This window comes from Lissotriton vulgaris, chromosome 5, assembly GCF_964263255.1.
Source record: "Lissotriton vulgaris chromosome 5, aLisVul1.2, whole genome shotgun sequence".
Taxonomy (NCBI): Eukaryota; Metazoa; Chordata; class Amphibia; order Caudata; family Salamandridae; genus Lissotriton; species Lissotriton vulgaris.
In genome coordinates, this window is record NC_141693.1 from 802,437,601 (window position 1) to 802,463,867 (window position 26,267).

The following is a 26,267-nucleotide window of genomic DNA, read 5'->3' on the forward strand; positions in this document are numbered from 1 at the left end:
CCTGACACTTCCCTTCTCTTTTCTTTTGGCTATCGTTAACTGGGAGCCATCACGGACGTCGACAAGCCCCTGCAGAGGAGAAGCCCAGAGGGACTAAGGAGACCCGAGGCGCCCAAGTCCCGAGTCCGAAGACGTAGCAGGAGCCGATCCCCTCGCAGGCCCCTACACCACCGAAAGACCTGTACTGACTTTCTTTTGGCTTCAATAAAACCATCTTTGACCAGAACCCGACTCCTGCCCTTTCCTACTGAGACTGTCACAGTGGTGGAGAATGCGGGCAGCGCCCCCACCTGTATAGGAGAGGTGGACATGGAGACAGTGGTGCAGCAACTAGTGAAGGGACAGGAAAGACTGGAGTGGATTGTGGAGCAACAACTGACATCCGCACAGGCAGACCGGGACATCCTGAAGCAAGCCCTGACCGCCAGAGACAGCGCCGGACAACAGACGTGGACGGAAGTCCCTACACATGGAGGGGGCAGTGGGGAACGAATGATACCCCATGGGCCAACAGGGGTCTCATTGCAGAAATATCAGCCCAGGGAGGACCCGGATTCCTTCATCCTAAACTTTGAAAGGGTGGCCCGGGTCTGCGGATGGCCGGTTGGTAAATGGCCCTTTTTCCTAGCTCCCCTACTCGTAGGAGAAGCACAGGCCGCATACCAGGTGGCCAACCCCACAGGAGACACCCCATACCCGGAGGTGAAACGCATAATATTGGACCATCTAGGGCTCGATGCGGAAGCCTACCGTCTGAAGTTCCGCAAGGAGCGAGGCTTACCTGGGGAGAATCCGAAAACGCTGTTTGTGAGACTGAAAAATGGCGGCGGATAAGTGGCTTAACCCCAACACCTGCTCTAAGGAAGAGAATATGGACAGGATTTATCTGGAGCAGTACCTTGAAGCCTTACCGTATGCCACGCAGCGGTGGCTACAGCAACACCATAACCTTACCGCAACCATGGCCATTGAAATGACCGCCAGTTTTGCCAGAGGCCAACCAAACACCCCTGTATGGGACTCCAATAAACTCTCCCGGCCTGTTCCTAAACCCGAGACAAGGCTCCCTTGGGGACTAGAGGCTCCACGGCCAGTCCCTGGAAACCTGAACCCTCTCACCCGGCAGGACCTCAGTGCTTCGGCTGTGGCCAGTGGGGTCATATAGCCAGACTCTGCCCACGACGAAAACCCCAGAACGAACCAATGGAAGTTGGCTACCTCCCCAAGGCAGTTTTATACTCAGCGGAGATGGGGAACACATTCACGGTATGTGTAAAGGTAAACGGGTCCTCTATCCACGACCTCCTAGACTCGGGGTGCCGGCAGTCAGTGATCCAACCCCAACACGTAACACCCTCACAATACATGGCACGGGAGTTAGTGAATATCAGGTGTGTACATGGGGATATAAGACCTTATCCAGTCGCCCGGGTCCCGATCCATCCAGTGTTAGGAGAGCCCCACGTGGTTAGGGTAGGGGTCTTGCCCGGCCTCCCTGAGGACCTAATAATCGGTACCGACAATCCGGGCTTCCTACACATGTTTGGCAAGACCCTAGCCCAGGGACAGAGCTCCCATGTCAGAGCAGACATAAGCCCTCCCCGCGCTCCGCTCCCCGCATTGGTGTCAGCCGAACCATGGGTCCTAGACCGGAGTTTTAGGTTCACTCAGGCCAATGACCGCACCCTCTATAATGCCTGGGAACAGGCCCATCAAGCTACGGCTGACTCCTCGCCTACCTATCCCCGATTTTTCATCAACAACGATCTGTTGTACCGAAAAAAGAAGAAGGATGACCCATCCCAGCTTCTAGTACCGGTGGCTTTTCGTGATCAAGTATTATTCTACTCTCACAGCCACCTGGTCGCAGGTCATACGGGTGCTGAAAAGACTATACAGAACATCCTTAGGCATTTCTACTGGCCTGGTATTTACAAGGACGCAGCAGTATACTGTCGTGAGTGTGGGATTTGCCAGGGTAGAAACATGACGAAACCCCCAGCCATCCCGTTACAACCACTCCCCATTATCGGTAAACCCTTCGAGAGGGTCGGGATGGACCTTATCGGACCCCTGCCCAAGACCAAGAGGGGGTATCAGCATGTATTGGTAGTGGTGGACTATGCCACTCGATTCCCGGAGGCCTTCCCCTTAACCTCAACAGCCACCAAACAAATAGCAGACAAAATGGTGGAACTATTCAGCAGGGTGGGTTTCCCAAAGGAGATATTGACAGACCAAGGGACCCCGTTCGTATCCCGCCTCATGAAAGAAGTATGTCACAATCTCGGAATACAACAAATAAAGACCTCAACGTACCATCCACAAACCGATGGTTTGGTGGAACGCTATAACAGGACCCTGAAGAAAACCCTGAGGAAATGCTAGAAGTCAACGGGACGGAGTGGGACCATCTACTACCCCTGGCTCTCTACGTGATACGCGGACAGACCCAGAGCAGCCTCTCTTCTTTTGAGCTTCTTTACGGACGACAACCGCGATCCCTCTTGGATATGACACGGGAAGCGTGGGAGAAGGAAGTTCCCGAAGAAACAATGACTACCCTAGAGTATGCCCAGAAATTGAAGAGCAAACTAGGAAAACTACGGGACCTAGCCTACGCAAATCTTGAGAAGAGTCAAAACCGACAGAAACATGCCTACGATAAAGGCAAGAAGTGGAGACTACTGAAGGTAAACGAATGGGCCCTAGTGCTACTTCCATCGTCCACGCAGAAATTCTGGGCCGAATGGGTCGGACCCTACAAGGTGATTGCCAAGATAGGACGTACTAGTTACAAGCTCCAGGTCAGTCCGAACAAGACGCAGATATATCATATAAACCTGCTGAAAAAGTGGTTGGGTCCACTTCCTTCCGGAGTGCATTTGGCAACCGACACCCAGGTCACTACCTCAACATCAACCCTAACTCAGTTGGTTGTAAACGATGAGCTGGAAGAACAGAAAACCAAGGAACTGCGAAACACCCTGAAACCATACGAGTCGGTCTTTTCGGATATACCCGGCAGAACCACCATGGCAGAACACTGCATCGAGACTACACCAGGAAAGATAGTCAAGATAAGACCATACCGGGTACTTGAGGCCATACGAAAGGACATCCAGAAGGAAGTAAAAGACATGTTAGACCTGGGCGTCATCCGACCCTCGAGAAGCAACTGGCCCAGTCCCATTGTGTTGATACCAAAACCAGACGGAACCCGACGCTTTTGTATGGATTTTCGAGCGTTGAATGAAGTCTCGATATTCGATGCCTATCCCATACCCCGCGTTGATGATCTCGTGGAAAGACTTGGCGATGCCAAATATATCACGACGCTGGACTTGACAAAAGGGTACTGGCAGGTGCCCCTAAGGGAGGAGGATCGAAAGAAGACGGCGTTTTCCACCGACGATGGCCATTATGAATTCACCGTCCTCCCTTTCGGTCTCCACGGGGCACCTGCCACTTTTCAGCGGTTAATGAACTGTGTTAAAAGACCTGACCGGGTTCGCCTCCGCCTACCTTGACGACATCGTTGTGTTCAGTCCCGACCGGAGAACCCACCTGAAACACCTACAGGCAGTATTCGTGGCACTGAAGCAAGCCGGCCTAAAGATAAACGCAAAAAAATCTTGCATGGCATATCAAAAGGTGAAGTACCTCGGGTACGTTTTGGGGCATGGACTCATCGAGCCCCGAATTGAAAAAGTCAGGGCTGTAGCCGACACCCCGTTCCCCAAAACAAGGCGTGAAATGCGAGCCTTCCTAGGCCTGGTAGGGTACTATAGGCGGTTCATCCCCCAATTTGCCCATTTAGCTGCTCCGCTTACTGATTCCCTTCGCAGTACTGGGACGTCCTCCACCCGGATCGTCCCGACCCCAGCGATGCGATTCTACCTTCCACACTTTGAAACACCTCATCACCTCCACGCCTGTCTTGTCCTCCCCGGACTTCTCTAAACCATTCTCACTGCACACGGATGCCTCTGACTATGGCATAGGGGCGGTCCTATCCCAGGTTGCGGACGATGGAATGGATCATCCGATCCTTTACATTAGCCGCAAACTATTCCCTAGAGAACTGAAGTATCCGACCATTGAGAAGGAATGCTTGGCCATTAAGTGGGCGGTGGAGAAATTGGCTTATTATCTGGAGGGGCACCCGTTTGTCCTTTACACTGATCACGCCCCATTGCTCTGGATGGCCCGAGCGAAATCCAACAACGCCAGAGTAATGAGGTGGTTCCTGTCCCTACAACCCTTCTCCTTCAAGGTGTTGCATGGGAAGGGGTCCGACAACGTGGGCGCTGATTATCTGTCGCGCCATCCCCTCCCCGATCGGGACCGTCCAGGGGGGGAGGTGTGTAGTGGGGTGGCGTCGCCCGCCCCACCAAGTACTGATGCTGGGACTGTGCCTTGGGACCTTTATCGTTTACCCCCTGCTTGTTCCCCCGTACAGAAGGAACTCCCCTCTTTTGATTACGAGGTTGCCAGGGATACCGAGGAAGACGAGGAACCCTGGCCCTTTAAGTGGCAGCCCTCAGACGAGTGGGCGGGGCCTTCCAGGGACGCGGCGGCGTCAAAGGCGGAAGCAGAGTCCGAGGGGGTGAAGAAGAGAACAACGAGGAGAGGAACGTGAGACCGGAGGAGACCCGTGGAAGCGAGAGGGACGTACCATCAACGGAGGAGATGCCTGGAGGCCTCCGACACGGCGCTTCGCCCAGCCACTCACCCGGGGGAGGTGTGTGGCTAGCCCAGGTACGGAGGAGAGTTGCAGGTTGGGTTGGAAGGAAAGGCGGGCCCGATGAGTGATTGGGATTCCTGTTCATATCCGGTGACCCTACCCTTGAGCACTACCCCTCACCTCTTGAGAGCCCTGTGTGATGCACTAAGGAGACTCCCTCACTACCCATTCCTAGCACTGTTGCGTACGAGAGTACTCCCCTGACACTTCCCTTCTCTTTTCTTTTGGCTATTGTTAACTGAGAGCCATCACGGACGTCGACAAGCCCCTGCAGAGGAGAAGCCCAGAGGGACTAAGGAGACCCGAGGCGCCCAAGTCCCGAGTCCGAAGACGTAGCAGGAGCCGATCCCCTCGCAGGCCCCTACACCACCGAAAGACCTGTACTGACTTTCTTTTGGCTTCAATAAAACCATCTTTGACCAGAACCCGACTCCTGCCCTTTCCTACTGAGACTGTCACAGTTATCAACAGACACATGTGGGAAACCATCACAACCCAACCCCAATGGAAAAATAGCTGTAAATAGCTGCCTATCAATGTGCAGATTATGAAATTACTAAAGAGCTGGAAACTGTTACTCCATATAAGAAAAGACAGGCTAAAAGGATAGCTTCCCAATTAAAAAAAGTAGCTAGGACGGGGCGTGGCCGGGCAAGATGGCAGAGCGGACGTAGCCTGCTTTGGCTCCCGGTCCGCGCGCTTTCGAGCGGGCGCTACAGGCGGTATTTGCGGTGGAATCATCCCCCACACTCACCCACCGGCGCAGAGAGATGTGAGGTATCGGCGGCTGCGGTTTTGACGGCTTTTACCGCACTCGCGAGGTAGCTACGAGTTCGGCAGTGTTCCGAGGCTAAGCTGAGGACAAAATGGCGGCGCCCGGCATGCTGCAATCGGCAGTAAACAGAGGTCTCTCCACGGCAGATGCGGCACACTGACGGGCATCGGAAGGGTCCGACACACTGGGAGTGCTGACGGTGAGCTCCCAGGTGCAGCTGGATGCGCTGTCACCGTTGCGGACGATGTGCAGCGATACGAGTTCCCATGCCTGACCTCAGGATGGCGGCCGCCGGGACGCCGCGAGGTGCAGAGAGGCCCTGAGATCTGCACGCCCAGAACTTGGATCTGGCCTGGTCCTCCCGTGCAATAACCTGGTCATAACCAAAACTCTCCTGATCTCCACCTATATATGCGCCACCCACGTAACTGGCACAGCGCTTCTGTTCTACGCTAGCGACAAATCACACGATTGGCGAGGTTTTTCATCTAATAACGTGCTGGATGGAACAGGCCCTACTCCACAGTTCCTTGGGCCCGAGAGACGGCGGGCCCGGTGATATAGCTCCTGCCCCGGAGACGTTGCCACGAACAGCTGCTGATGGTGTTATCTGCTCGCTGTGAGGCGCGTCGCCCTTTCGGCAGGTCCTCGACGGAGGCAGAGGAACTATAGGCTACTAACCAGGTGTGAACTTCGGACCTTTTGCCGCCAGAACTAACGTCAAGACTCGGGATAGTGCCGCTGTGGGCCTTGGGGGCCCTCTCCATATGCCGCCGAAGAAGGGCATAAGTAAGGGGACCAGCAAAGTGTCAGACTTCTTCAATACAACTGACAAACGTCCGGCTCTCCAAGGGGATACCGACAAGGCAACCATGGCTCTTTCGAAAGCTGATTTAATGTCCATGCTCAAAGACTTCAAAACGGAACTGCGTACTGAATTGAGCCAGGATATCAAGTCCTCCATCGATCAACTGCGAGCGGATTTATCTGAGCGCTTGACCTCTATCCAACAAGATGTGGATTCGGTGGGCACCAGGGTTCTGGATCTGGAGGCGCAGCACCAAGAGCATAAGCAAATGGCTGGAGAATGTCGGGACGACATCCAAGCGCTCAAGGAGCAACTGCAGCAGACGTAGGTCAAGGCTGAAGACTTAGAAAATCGTGCAAAAAGGGAGAATATACGGATTAGGGACCTGGAAGAAGGCTCAGAGGGGCCCACTATAGTGGCCTTTGCGGAAGGACTGTTTGCAGAAATTCTGAGTCCCCAGAAACTCAAGATCATACTCGACAGAGTACATTGATTGGGTCCCCTGCCGAATGGTGATCCCAGAAGGCCTAGTGATGTACTAGCAAAGTTCCACTCCAATAAGGTTAAAGAAGCGGTGCTGCAAGCAGCCAGGGCATCGGACTCAGTTTCCTTCCAGAACTTTTCATGTACTATCTATCAGGATGTCACCCCCTCCACGTTGGCGCGCAGGCAGACGCTGCGGCCTATCACCACCAAGCTGCAGGCGGAGGGCATCAGATACCGTTGGAAATATCCTTTTGGCCTCAGCTTCGAGTATCGCAACAAGCGAAGACACATTACCGACCTGAAGGAGGGTTAGCACCTTCTGGGCCTTCCATCGGAAGAGGTGGGTCCCTCTCCGGAGGCGTCTGGAGCCTCCTCGCAGGGAGCGCCGTCCACATCGCCCTGGGAGCCGACCTCAAAGAGAGGGAGACGTTGAAGGCGCCAGCATGGGAGTTTCGCAGGTGGGAGTCGCTTCGGCTATGCGGAGAGGCCTAGATCTGCCGTGAGCCATCACATCCAGGGTAAGACGATTCCGAGGGTGCTGGACATCAACGAGGGTGGACTGTGTATGCCTCTCGGACAGACTCTGTTTGCCTCTAATGCGTAGAGATGGGGCTCTCTGCTGCACCGCCCGGGTATATGGTCATCCTGGTTCTTCTTCCTGGGTCCTGTTGACGGATCTTGCCTCTGCTAGCGTGGACGGGGGCCTATGCTCCGGGAGGGTCAAAACACATGCAATTATAAGATAAACGTGGTCTATCCTGCACTTTGACTGAGCCTTTTGGGACTGGTGGAGGTCCCCTTTCCAGCCAGGGTGATTCTATCATGAGAGCCCGCTACGGTGGGGCGCGGACTGGGTCCCAGGACCCCTAGTCCCCCCTGGTCCATGTAGGGGCGTATTCTCCCAGACATGCGCCCGAGCCTTGCTGTTTGGTTAATGGGTTGGTTTGTTCTTGTTTGGGGTTTCGGAGGGGGTGGGTTTGGGTGGGCCGTGGTAGTGGCACTTTTTGGTTGTTTTTCAAGGGGCGACTGATATGGTGGTTCATGTTTCTGATGCGAGACCAGGCGGAGAGTGACGAGGGCAAGGAGGGTGGCCTATGCAGGTGGTGCGGCGATGAATCCCGTGGGAGTGGTCAGGGGCACGTAAGAGGTTTCACAAAGGATGACACCATTGTAGACAGCTATGTACGGACGACAAGTGAGGTGTGCGGGACTGGGCTTTTCAAGGCACAACATCCTCTCCTATCATTCTGATGCCGATTTCAATTGGAACGTGGAACGTTAAAGGGCTTAACTCTCCCCAGAAACGTCAAAAGCTTTGGAAATATATAATAGACCACCAGCTAGGCATCGTAGCCATCCAAGAGACCCATCTAATTAAGTCTGAAGACGCCGCCTCAAACATAAACAATTCCCACTCATCTACAGGTCCTCAGCTTCTACGAAGCAGAAGGGGGTGGCCCTCATGTTTCGCTCCTCGTTACAATTTCAACCGTTGGGAGTTCAGAATGACAAGGAAGGGCGCTGGGTTAAGGGGCGGGGCCTTCCAGGTTCAGGATTGTCTTCAAAGGGCGAACACACATCTTTCTGGGACCAGCGGGATTAGTAACTTTTCTTAACAATACCTTTGAATCACAGAAGTAGAAGAGTATGTATATACCTTGCTGATTTGGTTGGTGGAAGCTTTGTAGGCCGGTTCTACTTTGCCCTGGGGCTTGGGGAGTATGCTGTCTGTACCACCTGCACACTGATATATGTGGCGTATGGAGGCTGCACTCTCCTATTATATGGCCCTCTCCTCTGCTTTGATTAGGATACCCCTATGACGTTTGGCCATTTGAATCTACTAGACTTCAACAAATTGGTACAGTGCTGTTATATTGCATCTAACATGCTTTTAGTGGTTGCAGATGTCAAAGACCAGGACATGCCTGTACTCCATCAAACATAGCTGTCTTTGATTTGTTACTGTTACATAGTTAATAATGTTTTGTACGTTTAACCCACGTGATATCCTCGGGCCCATTGCCCTATGTTACAACTGTATTTGGAATGCCGTTCTGTTCTGTTGTAGTAAGTTTTAGCTTTATTCTATAGTTGTGGCCCTCCACTTGTGAATGCCTACTATGCTCTTTTGGGGCAAATTTTAAACTCATGTTCTGGGTCACAATGCCACCTTACTGACTATTCTGATTGTCTTTATTTTTGTTCTTTATTGCCGCATTGACATTTTATGTCTATGTTCCCATGTTCCTACTGTTCCCGGATCTATCAACCCCTATTAATGTTTAATTAGCTCATTGTACAACAAGGCTTCCTCTGAAGCTGGATTCTCTTGAGGTACGGGCTTTTGTGACTGTCGACCCGGGAGGTCTGTTCATGGTTCTCGGTGATGGGCATAGCAATGATAGTGCATTGGTTCGTGATCTCAATGTGTGGGTTGGCTTCTCCTCCTCCTAGACTGTTTATTGCATGACCATGTGGCCCAAGGAGCAACTACTCTACTGTTATTTGAGGATTGATGATGTTTACAGATTGTTAATTAAAGCTGTTTATGTTCACTATGTCCCCTTTACCAGTGGGTCTAGTTATACTATATAATATATGTTGATCGGCAAACCCGATGTTTACACACATCCCGGCCGTCTAGCTGATTTATTAGCTGTTTCATTTTGCATATGGCATTATGGAGGTCTCCCGCTCTCCCCCAACTTGCGTGTGTGCTTCACTGTTTTCTGTGCTTTGAGGCGTCTCTCCCATGACTTTGGGAATTTTCCTGCTACATGGTTTAAACCTCCGCTTTTTTTATTTTTGAACTTTTTCTTTTCTAGATCCATGTTTCTTCCTACAGTGTATTATCATCTGTGGTCGTTAGGCGCACCACGCTTACTCCTTTTAACAAACAACTCATTGTAGCCTTAGATGATTGACCTATGTCTACACTGAAAGCAATTTCGCTTAATATGAAAGGGTTCAACCACCCAGTGAAGCGCAGAAAGGTCTTGGACTACTGTTGCTCCCTGAATAGGCACACAGTGTTTCGACAGGAAACAAAGATTAGCCATAAAGAAGCCCTTTCTATGCCTAATGGTTGGGTGCATATTTTACCCTATTCCAAGGCACTATATAAAACAATTGGGGCGGTTACACTGATTTCTAGGAAATGTGGTCTATAAATAATTACCTCAGAACAGGATGGCAGTGGCAGGTGGCTGATTAACCGACTCCAGAAAGGAGATGTGAAAGTATTTGCAAAAAACATATATGCCCTGTGCATTGACGACCCTGTTTTTTTGGTCCAAATAGGCGGCCAAACTGGTGCTGCTCCCTACGAATGCCCGCATGATTCTGGGAGGAAATTTTAACGTAGCAGTGGATACTATCTTTGATAGAAATTCAGCTTTAAAATATAGAATCCCTATAGTCCATCAAGCTATGCGCCCACTTTGTACTTGCATGGCTTGGTGGATGTATGGAGGTTACTGGCAATTACTTCACTTTCTTTTACCAGAATTGATTATATATTACTCAACAAGGGATTATTGCAGGAAACTTTGACTTCTTTCATTGAGTCCATCATCAATTTCTGACCACACAGCCATCTCTGTCTTTTAGGCTCCTGTCACCTCGATTCAAAGCTCGTTCATGGTGCATGAACACTAAAATTCTGGAAACTGAATCTCATGTAAAAGGATGATACATCTTCGGTCTCTTCTCTGGTTATTCAATGGGACACCATAAAATGTTTTTTCATACAAAAGGAAGGTGCACTTGATAGAAGTGAAGCAGCCGACAACTTTAAGATCCAGACATTCTTCTTTTTATTTAAGTCTTGTTAAAAAACCGGCACACAGACAACGCGTTTCGTTCCCCAGTGCTACAGGAACTTCATCAGGGCTTATGGAATTACCTGAAGGCTGAGATATTTCGCAATCAGTTACGCGTAGGTGGTTGTGAGAACAAGTCATATTCACGTAATCCTGGGTCAGATAGTGAATTTCTGGAAGGATCACAAACAACTCGAAGAGTACTCCAATTAGTATTCACAACAATTCTTTGCAAGATCGGTGGTAAAGTCCAATAATGATTAAGATACCTTTGACAGGCCCCCTTATATTCGGGTGTCCCTGATCTAAGTTTACGCCTTCATCTTTTCGGCAATCATTATTGGACTATACCACCGATCTTGCAAAGAATTGTTGTAAATACTAATTGGAGTACTCTTCGAGTTGTTTGTGATCCTTCCAGAAATGTACTATCTGACCCAAGATTATGTGCATCAGACTTGTTCGCACAACCACCTACGCGTGACTGACCGCAAAATATCTCAGCCCTTGAATGGTTAAGAAAAATAAAGAAATCATAACTTTTATGGACAAATTATCAGGCTCAAGAGGTTTTAATTAAAGGCTCGAAAAACCCTGCTGCCTGAAAACTCTAAAAAAGCTGAAATATGAATATAACAACATTGTGAGCAAATGAGCGCAATTGTGGGTCTAGGCACAGAAGTGTAAAAAACTGTTTTATCTAAACAAAGCTGAGAAAACACTAGCCGCTTACTTAAAATTAAGAGGAATTCCACATTCATTTCAAATATTAAAGACCCCTTAGGTTCCATCCAAACAAAAACGAGTGGCATCCTCCAAATCTTTCACCAATTCTACACCGACTTATACTCCTCCACTTCCAAAGACACCTGCCTCAAATTCCTTCAGTCTCTACCGATAAAAACCCTTTCTACTGAGGATAGTATGCAACTAAATAAACCCACAGAGCAAAGCGAGATTCAGAAGGCAATTAAACTAATTCCGTCTGGAAAGGCCCAGGTCCGGATGGCATCCCCTTAAGTTCCTACAAATCCTTTGAGGCTACAATTATGGTCCCCTTGGAGAGCGTATTAAATGATTTTGCTTACTAGGGAGTAATCTCAGGTTCCGGTACAGAGGCTACTGTTGTTGCTCTGAACACAAAAATGTTTTGATCAATTTCCTTAATAAATTTGGAAGCCAAGATTTATGGTAATGTTTTAGCAACCAAACTTGCCCCTCTAATAACAAAGTTAAGCCATCCATTCAGACAGGCTTTGTGACAGCAAGTGATAATCTTCGGCTGTTCTGTCATGTAATTGAAAAAAGAAAATAAGTTACTAACCTGTAACTATAGTTCTCTAGTTCTGGAATCTTTAGTAGATTCACATGCTTGAATTATCCCCCATCGTTGAGATGGGAGTCCCCAGAACCGTACAAAAGTAAAGTCACAATAGACATAGAACATTGAGACCTAAGGTCCTCTTGTTTAGCAACATATCAGTATCCTTAATAAAAACAGACCAAACTTAAAAGCCAACCAATCAGATAATACCACACTTTGGAGCCTTCCTGAGAGAAGCTGAAGCCTCAGATTTTCAAAGCACTAGTGTGTACGATAAGTATAACACTGAGGAAAAAAAAAGGCTAGTTTCTCTGGGGCGGTGGGATGGTTGCATGTGAATCTATGAAAGAATCCAATACCGGAAAACTACAGCTACAGGTAATTAACTTCTTTTCTTACCCCAGCATTGGAACTTTCATAGATTCACATGCTTGAATCAGAATAGCAAGCAGTAACAAGCACATTTTGTAGAGATACTTTATTGTATAGGTTGCCTTCAATGAAGACGCTGCACACATGAGGTTAACACCTTTACTTGAAGACTGCAGAGTTACAGTTCCCACATCAAATCCTGTTCCACAAAGCCCTCAAGTTTCAGACATGATTGTCCTTGTTCACATGCAAAAGAGAAGTGCAATGGCAGCCGAGTGTGGAATACCTGATAATCATTTCAAGTCCCACCCTCGTGGGCGTATGTCTAATTGCATGCTGGTACTAGTAGTTCCATCACGAAATAATTCCCAAGTGGGGGCTCCCATGTCACCCCAATAGTTCATAATCTTACCCCAATGGGTTGATTTAGAAGCAGGAAAAACTGCACACTCTGTTAATTCAATGTCTTTCAAAACGGACCTGCTGTTCCATCAGCGCATTGTAATCAAGTCGCTGGATCTGCACTGGAGGCAGTGGGGCGTCTTCGTGGCCGGACCAGCCGCTAACATCCAAACAGAAAGGTTGCCCACAGGAGGTTAACACCTTTACTTGAAGACTGCAGAGTTACAGTTTCCCACATCAAATCCTGTTTTGGCGGCTGTGCCCAAGCCGCGAGGATTGCACCGCCGCGATTGAGCGGACCTATGGTGTCGGGAGGACCCTGTGCCACTTACAGGAAGGCAACGCTCGCCAGTGGATGTTTTTTACTAAAGCACTCTATGCTTTTCGCATTGACCCACAAGGGAATTTTATCAAGATGAATTTATGGGCAACAGTGGCGCCCAGGGGGGTGGGAGATCTTGCTCGTGTAGGCGGGTCTCCCTTTAATAAAGAACAGGTGTTTCATACTCAAGCTACTGTGTCTTATGTGTGATGTCTAGTGAACAAGCATTGACTTCTGAAACGCGTTAAGCCAAGCAAAACGAGTTTGTTAATATGAAGAGCTGAAGCGCGCTGTGTACTCCACTCTATGAGGTAACGCTGCCGTGTGGGCATCGTCAGCAAGGGCGACCTTGTTTTGTTGGATGTTTTGGCGGCTGTGCCCAAGCCGCGAGGATTGCACTGCCGCGATTGAGTGGACCTATGGTGTCGGGAGGACCAGGTGCCACTTACAGGATGGCAACGCTCGCCAGTGGATGTTTTTTACCGCAGCGCTCTATGCTTTTCACATTGACATTGACCCACAAGGGAATTTAATCAAGATGAATTTATGGCAACAGTGGCGCCCACTGTGGTTTAACTAAAGTAGTGGACTGCTGATACCATGATGCAATTGTGCATACGCCCAGGGGGGCGGGAGATATTGCTCGTGTAGGCGGGACTCCCTTTAATAAAGAGCAGGTGTTCCATACTCAAGCTACTGTGTCTTATGTGTGATGGCTTGTGAACAAGGATTGACTTCTGAAACTCGTTAAGCCAAGCAAAACGAGTTTGTTAATATGGAGAGCTGAAGCGTGCTGTGTACTCCACTCTATGAGGTAACGCTGACGTGTGGGCATCTTCACCAAGGGCGACCTTGTTTTGTTGGATATATATATATATATATTGAAGCTCGTTGGTCTCCCTCAAAGGTTGGAAAGAATACTTAAAGCACTCCGGGTATGGCAGTAGATTTTATTTACAGCACACAGCAAAAGATGACAAACGCGTTTACAGACCGAAACCAATATACAGCAGAGAAAATGTTGGGTGGAAACAGGTTAAGCGGATTGTGGGGAGACTAAAACAGCTCATCTTTACTGAAACAGGTGTTGTAGTACCGCTTGTCTCACTGCTGCCTCTCAGAGGGCGTCCAAATCAAGACAGTAGTGCTGTATGAAGGTGTGTGCACGTTTCCAGGTTACTGCCCCGTAGACATCTGGCAACACCCCCACAAACAATGCCATGGATGTGGAAATGGCTCTTGTGGAATGAGCCCGTACTTACGAGTTCAAAAGCCGTCCTGTCTTTTGATGACAGAAAAGAATGGTTTTCGATATCCATCTAGATATGCTCTGTTTGGTAAGTGGAAGACCCTTCTATGGCTCACTGAAAGAGACAAAGGGCTGGTTTGTTTTTCTGAAAGATTTAGCTCTGTCCAAGTAAAATTTCAAGCAACTTTTGATGTCTAGTGAGTGAAGCGCTCGCTCAGCTTCTGTTTGAGGATTTGGAAAGAATGATTTGAGAATTACGAGTTCATTAAGGTGAAATTCCAATGAGACATTAGGAATCAATTTTGGGTATGTAGGATAACCCTATCTTCTCTGAATTGAAGAATTTGCTCTTGGATGGTAAATGCTTGAATCTCACTTATTGGACATGTAGAGGTGAGAGGCAGAAGGAAGGTTACCTTCCAGGAGAGGTATTTAATGTCTGCTTTATGTATTGGCTTGAAAGGAGGCCTGATTAATTGTCCCAATAACGTGTTGCGAAGCACTCTGGAGGTGGTGGCATAAACTATAGATATGCCCAGAACAATCCTATGAGGAACTGTTTAATGAGCCTTACGGACCACAGAGATGGCTAGCTGGATGATCTCCGGACATGGAAAATAGCAGCAAGATGTACCTTAATAGAGACGTGAGCTAGGCCAGATTGTGCAAGGTGCAAAAGGTACAGTAAAATCTGTTTTGAAGAAGATGCAGGGGGATAAATGTTAGCAGTTGACACCAAATACAGAATCTCCTCCATTTTAAGGAATAAATTGTATTTGTACTGTCCGCCCTTGCTTTAGCAAGTATTCTTCTGCAGTCTGCGGTAATGTTTAGATGATCAAAGTCTCGGAACTCAAGAGCCAAGCTGACAATTTGCGCAATCTGGAATCCGGATGGAGAACTTGTCCCAGGGTCATTGTTAGCAGTGGGGAATCCGTTTAAGTCGAATGGAAGGTCGCACCGCGGGTAGGAGAAACTCTGTGTACAAGTGCTATTGTGGCCAAGCAGGGGCTATCAGGATGATCTCACTGGGTTCAGCCTTCATCTTCCTGAGGACCGTTGGAAGGCGGGGAATCGGAGGGAAGGCTTTTAGCAAATATGCCGTACCATGCAATTGGAAAGGTATTCCCCACGACCCTTGATGGTGTTTCCAACTTGCGAAGAACTGGCATTTGACGTTGACAGGGTCACAAAGAGATTCAGCTTTGGTCTGCCCCCCTGGAAAAGATGAGATCCAGCATGTTTTGGTGTAGTTCCCACTCGTGGCAGGTAGTTTTGAAACTGCTTAAAGTGTCTGCAGTGATGTTTAGCGTTCTCAGTACATGCTCTGCTGTAAGTATACTTTGTGTTGGATGCACCATTGCCAGATTAGCTGTGCTTCCTGGGACAGTAGATGAGAATTGGTGCCTCACTGTCTGGGAAGGAAAGCTTGTAGAGTAAAGTATACTGCCCTTAGTTCGAGCAGATTGAAGTGCAGTCTGCGATGCGAAGGAGGCCATTTGTCACTGACCTGAAGGTCTTGGAGGTAAGCGCCTCACCCATCCAGGGAGGCATCTATTGTAATTGCCAACAAAGATGGCTGGGGAAAAAACAGGAGATCTGCAGAGAGATTTGCTGGTTGGGTCTACCAGTCGAGCGACTACATCATGATCAATGTGACCTTAATGATATCTTCGAACGCGCCTGCCACATGAAACCATTAAGCGTCCAGTGCTTCCTGAAGTAGACGCATATAAAGACGGCAGTGCAGTACAAGGTAGATGCACGAGGACATCATACCTAGGAGAGACTTATAGAGGCAAAGTGAAAATGAACTTTTTTGTATGTAGCATGCCCTAGAGAGCAACTTTTGTTGCCTCTCGACAGTTGGGTATGCACTTTTGAGATCTGTGTCCAGTACAGCTCCTAGGAAAATTATCCGCTGTGAAGGATTGATTTGTCCGGGTTGAGAGTGAATCTGAGGTCATTGAATAGGCGTAAGCAGGCTTTGGTGGATGTTTCTGCCGACTGGTGAGTATCTGCCTTGCCCAACCAGTCATCTAGCTGCCGATTTGAGACCAAATGGTAACACCCAAAATTGAAAGTAGCTGTCAGCTACTGTGAACCTGAGGAGCTTTCCTTTTTTTGGATGGATGGATACATGAAAGTAGGCATCTTGGAGATCCAGGAAGGCATGTAATCACCATTATTGAGGACCTGCAATATGTCGTGGAACGTGATCATGTTATGTTATGTTATGTTAGGCGATTTGTAAAGCGTATGGCTGTCCCAGCAAAGGGACGTCCCAGCGCTGAAAGTCAGGGAGAGAAGACAATGAGATGTGTAACATCCGATAGGATTGCTTCTTAAGAAATTTGTTGAACTCCCATAAATCTCTATACCAGAATAAGGAGCCACTGCCATTTGCTGCTGTCCAGGGGAAGTACTCATTACTAACCTTGTATTTTTATAGCTTTCTGAAGCTCAAGTCTAGAATCTCTAAATTAAGCCCCCTACATACTACTCCTTTTTTCTCTACCCTCCAGCGTATCAGGTGGACATGTGGCCTCCAAGCTTTATAAATTAATATGTGAGGGTTATACCTGTGCTAAATTCTCCCTGTGTGATAAATAGTCCAGGTACTTAAGTAATAAAGGTATTACTCCTATCACTGCAGACACTTAGGGTAAGAGTGTGTCCCTCCTGCTCCACGTATCCCTTTGTGGCTACAAACAAAATTCTTGATTGTTCACTCACTCTGCAGGACCTCTAATAAACTTTTTAAACTACAACTGAGGGATACTGACACTTCCTAGTCATGCAGAATAGAGTGTGGTGACTTGCAACATATGTTCTTTTCATGTCCTTACCTCACCTCGTGCTGGTACGACATCGCAGCCCAAGTAAGTAAAATATTCAGAATAACTACCTTGTTGGAATTTCCAACTATCGTGATCGGGCACATGCAGCTGGGAATCCACCCCTGCGTACAGACAACAATTCCAATCTCTTTGATTTGTTGACCACCGCTGTGCTTAAAGTTATCCTCCGTGATTGGAAAGACTACAAACCTGTTTCTTTTCATACTTTGTGGGCTTCGGTCACACACCTTAGAAGCACACACATGGCTCAATTTCACCACTGTAGCATCCCAACACTGTGTCGGCGCACTCGGGGATCCTTAGACGCCTTCATTAGTAAGACATAGCAGCTCACCCGTGGCTTCCCTTGTCGCCCAGTGCCCGTCATCATGGGTGGACGAGGCCCTAATTTTGGCCTTAGCCGCCTATTACTTGGTTATCTTCCTCTTCTGCTGTGTACCCTCTTGCATTCCCTTTTCCAACTTTCACTCTTTAATCTACTCTCTCTCTCTACTACACACTCCTTGAATCCCACTGTACATGTTTTGTTTCCTTTATCTCCAAGGACAGTTCTGTGATTTTGAATCTGCATCTGAGTATTGACAATTAGAGGATATAGGTGACGTTACAACGCATGCCATTGTAACGCAAACTTTTACTCCGACTTTCTTTCGGGGCGGGGAGAGCTGGAAGTTGGAATAGATTAATTTTCTATACCAACTCCAGTGTGTGCAACAGTATGGAAGGTGTTGGAGTTAAATCCAACACCTTCTACCCACTGCTGCACACCTTTTGCGTTTCAACGACATGCGGTGTAATGGCATGCATTGTAATAGTTTCGTTGTAAAGGCTGTCTCCCCGAGAAACGGATGAATAAACATTTATCTTTTTACTTAGCTGTCGTTTATGGGTTGACCTTCCAGCCACTGAGAGTTGTTTACTAAGATGTCACCCTATAACTGTTTATCTCATAACCAGTGCTTAATTTGTAAAATAAATTGAAGTGCAGGGGATGAAAATGCTGCCAAGGAGGCTACAGCCCACTTCGACCTCTGGTGTGCCCAACTTTCAACACTCGCACTGCCTCAGTCTCTATCCTGTAAGCATGCTCTGCTGTCTGTCCCCTAACACATGCGTTTTACTTCTTTCCTTACACCGACAGATGAGTGCGAAAACAAAATGTACACCAAATGAAAATGCTTTTTTTGAACATATTAATCAGTGCGGTATGACTGGGTTTGTTGCAGGTCAGGAGCCTGCTTGAGCACACCAGGTCATGTCGCTGCTAGTGCTGCCTGTAATAAGTTTGGTCCAGTTATGATGACGGCATAGGCATCCACTGCTCAGCTTGCTGAGACCCTGCCTGCCACAGCACAAGCACTGTCCCCAGCCGCAATGCTGCAATGCCTCTGAGATGCAAGTATGGCTGTTGCACCTACTGGGCTCAAGCACACTCAGCAATTAGCATGCTTGGAGGCAGCGCACGGAAAATGCAGGTGACTCCATAGCGCACAAAAGTTGCGGTGGGCAACAGCCACATCAAGTACGTTGAGGATAGTAGCAATGCAAGGCTGTGGGCCCGCACTACAATTATCCAATGGGAGGCTTAGGCTCAGGCAGTGGCAGGGTGCAGCAGACTCGGGGAACAGAATGCCAGCCATTTATTAATGATGACTTCTTGGATTCATGACAGGCGTGACAACATCATCACTAAAGTGATGATACACAATCATGCCTTCCTGAACAGATGTATGCCTGCCTATGAAAACATACCAGCCCGTCACCATAATAGGTATGTGGTTCTTTATTTTAAATTGGGCAATTATTTTTGACACCACAATCTACAGGACCAGAAGTCGTAACCCTTTCCCTGTGAAAGAAGTGCCGGTGCTGAGCCCCTGAAAGCACATGCTCAAATTAGGCACTGCTCATAACCAGTGGCGGTTCTTACATGGGGGCGTTTGGGCGCCGCCCCCCCTGCTTTCTCGCCGTGCGAGAAGGCAGAACAAATGCTAGTTATCCTATTATATAAGTTATATAATATGATAACTAGCATTTGTTTGTGCCTTCTCGCACGGCGAGAAAGCAGAACAGTTTCCTTGTTTACAGTGGGAGTGGGAGTGTTACTCGAGGGCAAGGGGAGTGGCTTGGGGGAGTGGCTTGCTCACTATTGTTAATACTGACTGTTTGGACAGCCTGAGGCCGGCGCCCAAACAGACAGTATTAACTACAGTGGGAAAGCCACTCCCCCAAGCCACCCCCCCCCCTGGTCTCAACTCTCCCTGTTCTCTGTATGCTGCAGCAGCAGCATACGACAGAAAATTACGTCACCTGGGGCAGCCGGCCGCACCAATCAATCTGCGGCAGTGGAGAGGGAGGCTGCCTGCCGCGCCGCCTTCCTGATGACGTGCTGCAGCGCAGGACAGGACTTGAAAATGAGGACGGCGGGAATCGGGACGGAGTCTCTGGTAAGTTAATACTATTTTATTTAAAATATATTGGTTGTCGTTTGTTTCCAAACCCCTCCCGCCTCATCCCCTCAGGACCCCATTTCCAAACCCCCCCACCCCCCCCCACCCCGTAATGCCGGCGAATTAGAGCCCGCCATTAAAGGCTGTTCACCCTTCACGTCTCTTCAGCATTTGCCTGGCACCCCACTTTATCACCCTTCGTGTTCAGCTTTTACCAGTTCTTGACAGCGCCAGACTCGTGTTCTTTATAAATTTATTTGCAGTTTGTTGTTGAGCCATGCCTGAAGTGCTGGCATACCGCTTTATCTCATGTATAGCGATAGACACGTTTTCGCGACCCAGACTTATTTGTGTAGTTCGGATCTGGTCTGGCTCAACCTATTTTAAAGGGATACCAGCTGGGTCGGAGCAGAGAAATTAAACCGAGACTTCCCACCTCCTCAACAGAGCAGCTCCTCCAGGCACGATAAGAAAGAGGCGCTTGTCTCGAGAGTGAGGGGGTGGGGGGAGGTGAATAGTGTGCACGGCCGGGGCGTTTCAGGCAGAGCTCTGTAAGAGTCAGTAGCAGGCAGCCACCCTGCAGGCAGGATGCATCAGAGCTCAGCATACCGCATAGGCATGAAGCAGAAGCCAGAAGAACACAGGCATCAGCGGACATTAGAGCTCATTGCATAGGGCACAGGCAGGAAGCAGCCGTCAGAGAACAGGCAGGAAGGAAGCAGCAGGCATCAAAGCTCATGCATAGGGGACGGCACAGGCAGTAAGCAGCAGGCATCACAGTTCAGGCATAGAGTACAGGTAGGAAGCAGCAAGCAGACTTAAGGTAGAACTGGAGCGCCTGCGCCCACGCTCTTCAGCTGCTGCAAGCGTTTTCCCCTCAGCCTTCAGAGTCCACTTGAAAACCACGCTGAGTTAGCCATGGGGTGCCGAGTTTAGGGTCTACCGCCTACGTGAAGAGCCTGGGCATGAGGGACTTTGGGTATTGGCATTGTATGTACACATTCAGCCCCACTCTTCAGAGCTAGGGTGACCAACTGGCATTGGTGCAAATTCAGGACAGTGAGTATAAAAATTCAGGACAAAGGGTTGAAATTCAGGACACAAATTCAGGACAGGAGGTCAAAATTCAGGACAAAACTTCAGGACAATTGGATACGTTTTTCAGACACATCAGAGGTCGCGCAATTGTATACAAGTATGCCCAGCCGTATTCAAACATATTCAACAATTTGCAAATCTATCCACCATGCATCCTTCCGTCTATCATTTCACTCACCCATCCCTCCATCCACCCTTTCACTCATCCATCCATTATCCATCCATCCACGCTTTCACCCTCTCCATCTGTACACTCATCCATCCACTCTTCCACCCATCCATCCATTCACTCATCCATCCAGCCATTTACCCTTTCACCCATCCAGCCATCCTTTCGCTTACTCATCCATCCACTCACCCTTCACCCATTCACCCTTTTAGTCATCCATCCTTTCTCTCTCCATCAACCCTTTCACTTAGCCATCCTTCCTTCCATCCATCCACCCACTCATCCATCTACTAATCCACTCATGAATCCATCCATTGACCCTATCACTCATCCATCCTTTCTCTCATCCATTTATCCTTTCACTCCTTCACTTATCTATTTATCCTTTTGTCTATCTACCTTCCCTTTCACTCACTCATCCATCCTTGCATCCACCCTTTCACTCATTCGTCCATCCCTTCACCCTTGCATTTATCAATTCATCAACCCATCCATCATGTCACTCATCCATCCACCCACTCACTCATCATCCACCTTTTCACTCATCCATGCTTTCACTCACCCACCCACCCTTTTACCCATCCAGCTACACTTCCACCTATACATCCAGCCATTTCCCTTTTCACTCTTCCATCCTTCCACTCACTCATCAATTCATCCATCCTCTCTCATTATCCATCTATTCAATCTTTCTTTCATCCATTCACCCTTTCTCTAATTCATCCAGCCATTCACCCATCCCTTCACTTACTCACTCGCCCACCTATTCATATTAATTTTGAGCTGAGCCTTTTTTACAAGATGCCCATCAAGAACTTCACCTGCGCTGCATGAGCCATTCCAGGACTGGGATAGCAGCCACCCAGGGCAGGGACAGGCTCCACCACGGGGGGGGGGGGGTTGCAGGAGCCATCACAGGCGCGGGGGGGGGGTAGCCATCGCTGGAGGGGGAACATGATCCACCAGGATGGGCACAGAGGTGGGCATGCAGTATTCTAGTATAATCTTGGTCTCTTTCAGGGTGGGGGAGGGCTCCTCACCCCCTCCTGGTCAAGACAACGAGAAATCAGGCTCTTTCCAAAATTTTAGTTTTGCCATCCCCCACTGTGATGTACAGTACTTACAGGAGATACTCCAGGAGACTGATTGTCCTCCATACTTTGTTAATCTGTGAGGGTGCGATTGTGCCATGTCTTTATTTTATTAAATTAAGACTGCATGTTTGAAGAACCGAGGTTTGTTCACAATGTAGTGACAATATTTAAGCTCTGTGACGAGAACCAGTGCTGCGCCGCCGTGTAATCAGGGCCGGTTCTAGGATGTTTGGGGCCCTGGGCTGAAAGGAAATGTGTGAAGCCCTCCTAAATCGCAGAGACATGGCACATTCAGGGCTGTTTCCATCTGAATAGATGTCCCTGCTCCTGAAGCTGCCGCGCCTCCCTCTCAGTCACCTTCAAGCACCTCTTAACGGGTCATTAAGGGCTCAAGGTGTGAGGGTTGCCATCCCGCTGTGCCTCGCCAATAATGCTGGTGTCTGAGACTTTGAGCTTTGGAACAGAGTCAAGAAGGGAGGAGGGTGGAAGCTGTGCGGGCTGAAGGGTAGTGCGACCGGTGCCTGGGTTAAAATTACGGACAAATGGCGTCCGTTAAAGAATCCTTCACGGACAACGGACAGACGGCCGAAGTTACGGACTGTCCGTGAAATTTACGGACGGTTGGTCACCCTATTCAGAGCCTACTGAAATAAATTCATAAGTGAATGTCAGCTGCACCACGAGTCTGCTGCCACAGGTAATCATTTTTGGGAATCCCCACTTATTTTTCCTCAACAAACACCACCCTCCCAACCACCCTGGCACGCAACACTCATCCCCAACTTTTACGCCCTCCCACTTTCAAATGTCACCAGCCGCCACTGCTCATAACATTATGTTTAGTGTCGTATCGATAATCATGAAGACTGGATAACAATTGTGTTTGCTACAATGCGCTTTGGGAGTTCTTCCATTTTCCTGTACTGTTTAAAAATAATAATAATGAGCAAAACAAAAATAAGGAAACATTCACGGCAAGGAGTAAGGAATCAAACTGTACCGTGGTCTGGAATGGAGCGGAGTGCGGCCGGAGTTAGAAATGACCTATCGATTTACAATAACAATTAACCGCTACTTCGGCTCGCACTTTAATTGCCTACTTTGTAAATCTACACCTATCAACAAGGTTTGGATAAAAAGATGTCTTGCATTAGTACAGAAACAGAATGTCATTAATTTAGGGTAAATGCTTGTCTTTCCTGCTCGTAATTTGAAACAAAAACACGAGCACGCATTCTGCTGCGGAATCCTATAAGGTGAACTAAAATCCCAATGAATAATTAAACTCAATTAAAGAGCGTATTCGATATGTTCTAAATGAATGCTACAGACTCGGGGCTCAATGGACGGTTAGGGGGGGGGGGGGGACAATGTCCTTTAATTCACAGTGAGCCTCACGAATACATAAACGCCCTTTCCGCTTGCACGACGGTACAACAATCCACGTACCTTTGAGCATTTTTCCAATACTTCTTCCTTAAACTGCTGGAACCCTTGCTGGACCGCTGGCTGGTTGAGAGCGAATGACAAGAAGTGCGTAAAGGGCTCCCTCTTGCGGAATGTATCAGCTATAACCTCAATTCGAGTGCGGGCAGAAATTACTCCATTGCGCTGCTGTCCCGTTATTACTGAGGGCAAAACAGAAGAGGCTGGTTAAAAGCGACGACGGCCAACAGAAACGAGAGAAGACAGATTACCTAGTAACGAAGCAATGACATTCAGAATTAGACAAAATAAATCATACATTGAAGGCTTCCAACCAATGTGTCTGAATCCACGAATACGTTAGTATGTTATATGTAGGGTGCATGTCTATCTCGTGCTTGTAATGGCAAATACTGAATTTCTGCCAATTAATGGAACTGTATGTCACAGTGAAAGCCATAAATCAGGATAATATCAAAAAAGCAAAATGTAACTTAATCAGCATTTCTTGCACTACTGGGGTCCGATTCAGGACGCTTTTTATGGTCGTAAATGACACTTAAAAGCACAGACAATAAAATAAATAAAGTGCTTCACCTACAAAAAAACAGTGGATTTTGCACCAAGGGAAATTGTACCTGTATAGCTAGGTGCACACATAAAAATGCACACCCTTTTCTAGATTGCCATGTGCAAATAAAAGTGGGTCACGTTTTGACAAACTCGGGCAGTAAACTATGACTATTCATTGGGGCCCTCTGGGTTCTCTCCAACTACTCGGGAATGTCAATTTAAAAGGGTTGTTTCGAAATGTAAGCACATGGGACTTCATTAATAGTTTCCTTTTGTGGAAGGCGTGGTGACTGAGCGTATTCTGTAATTCTGAGTAATCTTTTTCACTCAAACTTCAGATAGGATACAGGCTAGATAAGACAGCAAATACGAGCCAATAATTCCACCCAGGGCTTTAAGTGGGATTAAAAAACTGGGGGGTCTCTCAAAGGGGCGTGGCTGTGTAATTAGGGGCGTGGCTTTAAAACACTTATGCTAAAAATCTGTGTTTAGCATAGTGTGCTGCCCGACTTGTATTTTGCTGTTTCTGCCATTGCATCCAGGTATGTGATACAACAAGTAACATCGTACCTACAACAAGTAAGGACTATTGGCTTTGTCAATTGTTATTAGTTGCATAAGATAAATAAGCTGCAACTATGGCTTGTTACATATAATATTGAAAACGCTTCCAATTAAAGCCCTGGTGAACTTACCACAATGTTGCTTCTCTTGCATTTCAGTAAGAGAAGGGAAATTCAGAAAGAAAATGACTCTTTAAAAGGATTTCCCTTCCCCCACAACCCTCACCTGGCATGACGTCATGCCGTAACTTCTCTGCTAGTGAGAAGTGAGCAGTGTGAGCAGCGCACATCGATGGGCCTGCTCTACCATAACGGGTCTCTATCGGGCTATTTTGCGCCCTGGCTCTTTTTTCTGGACTGGAGTGACAGCAAACTGCTGTCACTGAAGTCCGGAAAAAAATCGGACCGTCTGTGCCAGCGCACCAAACAGAGCCCGATAGAGACCCGTTTCGAGGCCCCTTTTAAAAAACTGCCGGTGCTCAGACCCCTGGAGACCCGGCCCACTTAAAGCCCTGATTCCACCAGAGACACATTTACACTTTCAGTCAGAGCGCATCTTCTCAGGAAGTATCCCACAAAAATACCCCGTTGAACTGCTTTCTTACAGGTAGGAGTCCGCAATAAAAATGGTCCTTCTCCTGTTTCCGTTGCTACACATGAACTCAATTTTCACTCAGAAGCGATTAGTGCGTCAGTCAAAGTCAGTTTTTTAACCATTCAATTTCTGTAAGCACGACACATGACAGCGTGGGACTGTCTTTCAAGAGACACGAGGACTGATGTGATGTCACCATGGCATAGTCCCTTTGACGTTCAGAAACAGATAAGCAATATTAGCATCTGTCAGTCCACAGCTAGAAATGACGATGGAATCAAATACCGAAGCAGCGGGGGAGGAGCCAAGACGGCGGCCAAAATGGCCGCATAGAAGCCCGGCTCCGCAGCTCGCCCTCACCTCCGGAACTATCCTGGCAGTGATCCTGCACCCCAGCCACGGCCCAGTGCAGCGGAATCGTGGCGGAGCCCGACCGCGTTACTCTGATCTTCTTGCGGCCTCTGACGGCCGAATAAGACCGCTTGCAAGTTTTTGGCCTTTCCTCCAGCGCGAGCCGGGACCTCACGTAGCGAAGCAGCCGCCTCTCACAGCGTCAACACCGGCCTCCATTGGTCATTGATACCCGGTGACCCGGGTGGTGAAACCGAAACCGCTCTCCTGCAATCCTGTAATTTTCGCCGCAATGCAGCATTGACTACCGCGGCGTTAACATTCTGCTGGCCCCGGCAACCTCGAGAAGATGATCGGACAGCAGATTGGCTTGCCTGACCGGACTCTGCTTGCACCGTGGCGAGAAGCGTGTAGCGCTGCGCATTTGAAGGAGCTTGCATGTGCCTCATCTCAATTTCTTCACACACCGCGACTTGCTGATGTTGCCGTGACGCCGGTAAGACCGGCTTTCTTTGGCGTGTGTGGCTTGAGGTCCTTGGGCGTTGGAGGTGCAAACATGGCGCCCACGCTAGTGGATGTTTGGCTGGCCCTCCGAGACTGGCGCACTGAGTTGCAAGATCTGCGGGCGGCTGCGCATATTTAGCACCTTACCATCTCTCCTGCTGTGGAAGACTTGGATACGGTACGGTGTACTGTGGACTGCGAGCCCGAATGCTCCCCGGTTATTATAGCTGAGGTCTCCCAGGCGTGCAGGAAGCGTGTTGGAAGGTCCGGGGAGC

At 48.4% G+C, this 26,267-nt stretch overlaps 1 protein-coding gene across 2 annotated transcripts in view; it reads right to left on the minus strand.

Moving 5' to 3' along the window:
- ASCC1 (activating signal cointegrator 1 complex subunit 1) overlaps positions 1-26,267 on the minus strand; it is an 831,979-nt gene that overhangs the window by 601,869 nt on the left and 203,843 nt on the right. For both annotated transcript variants that reach the window (XM_086922272.1, XM_086922273.1), the window contains exon 5: positions 23,431-23,609. In XM_086922272.1, the coding sequence (XP_086778398.1) occupies positions 23,431-23,609 (179 nt within the window). The remainder of the gene's footprint in view (positions 1-23,430; positions 23,610-26,267) is intronic.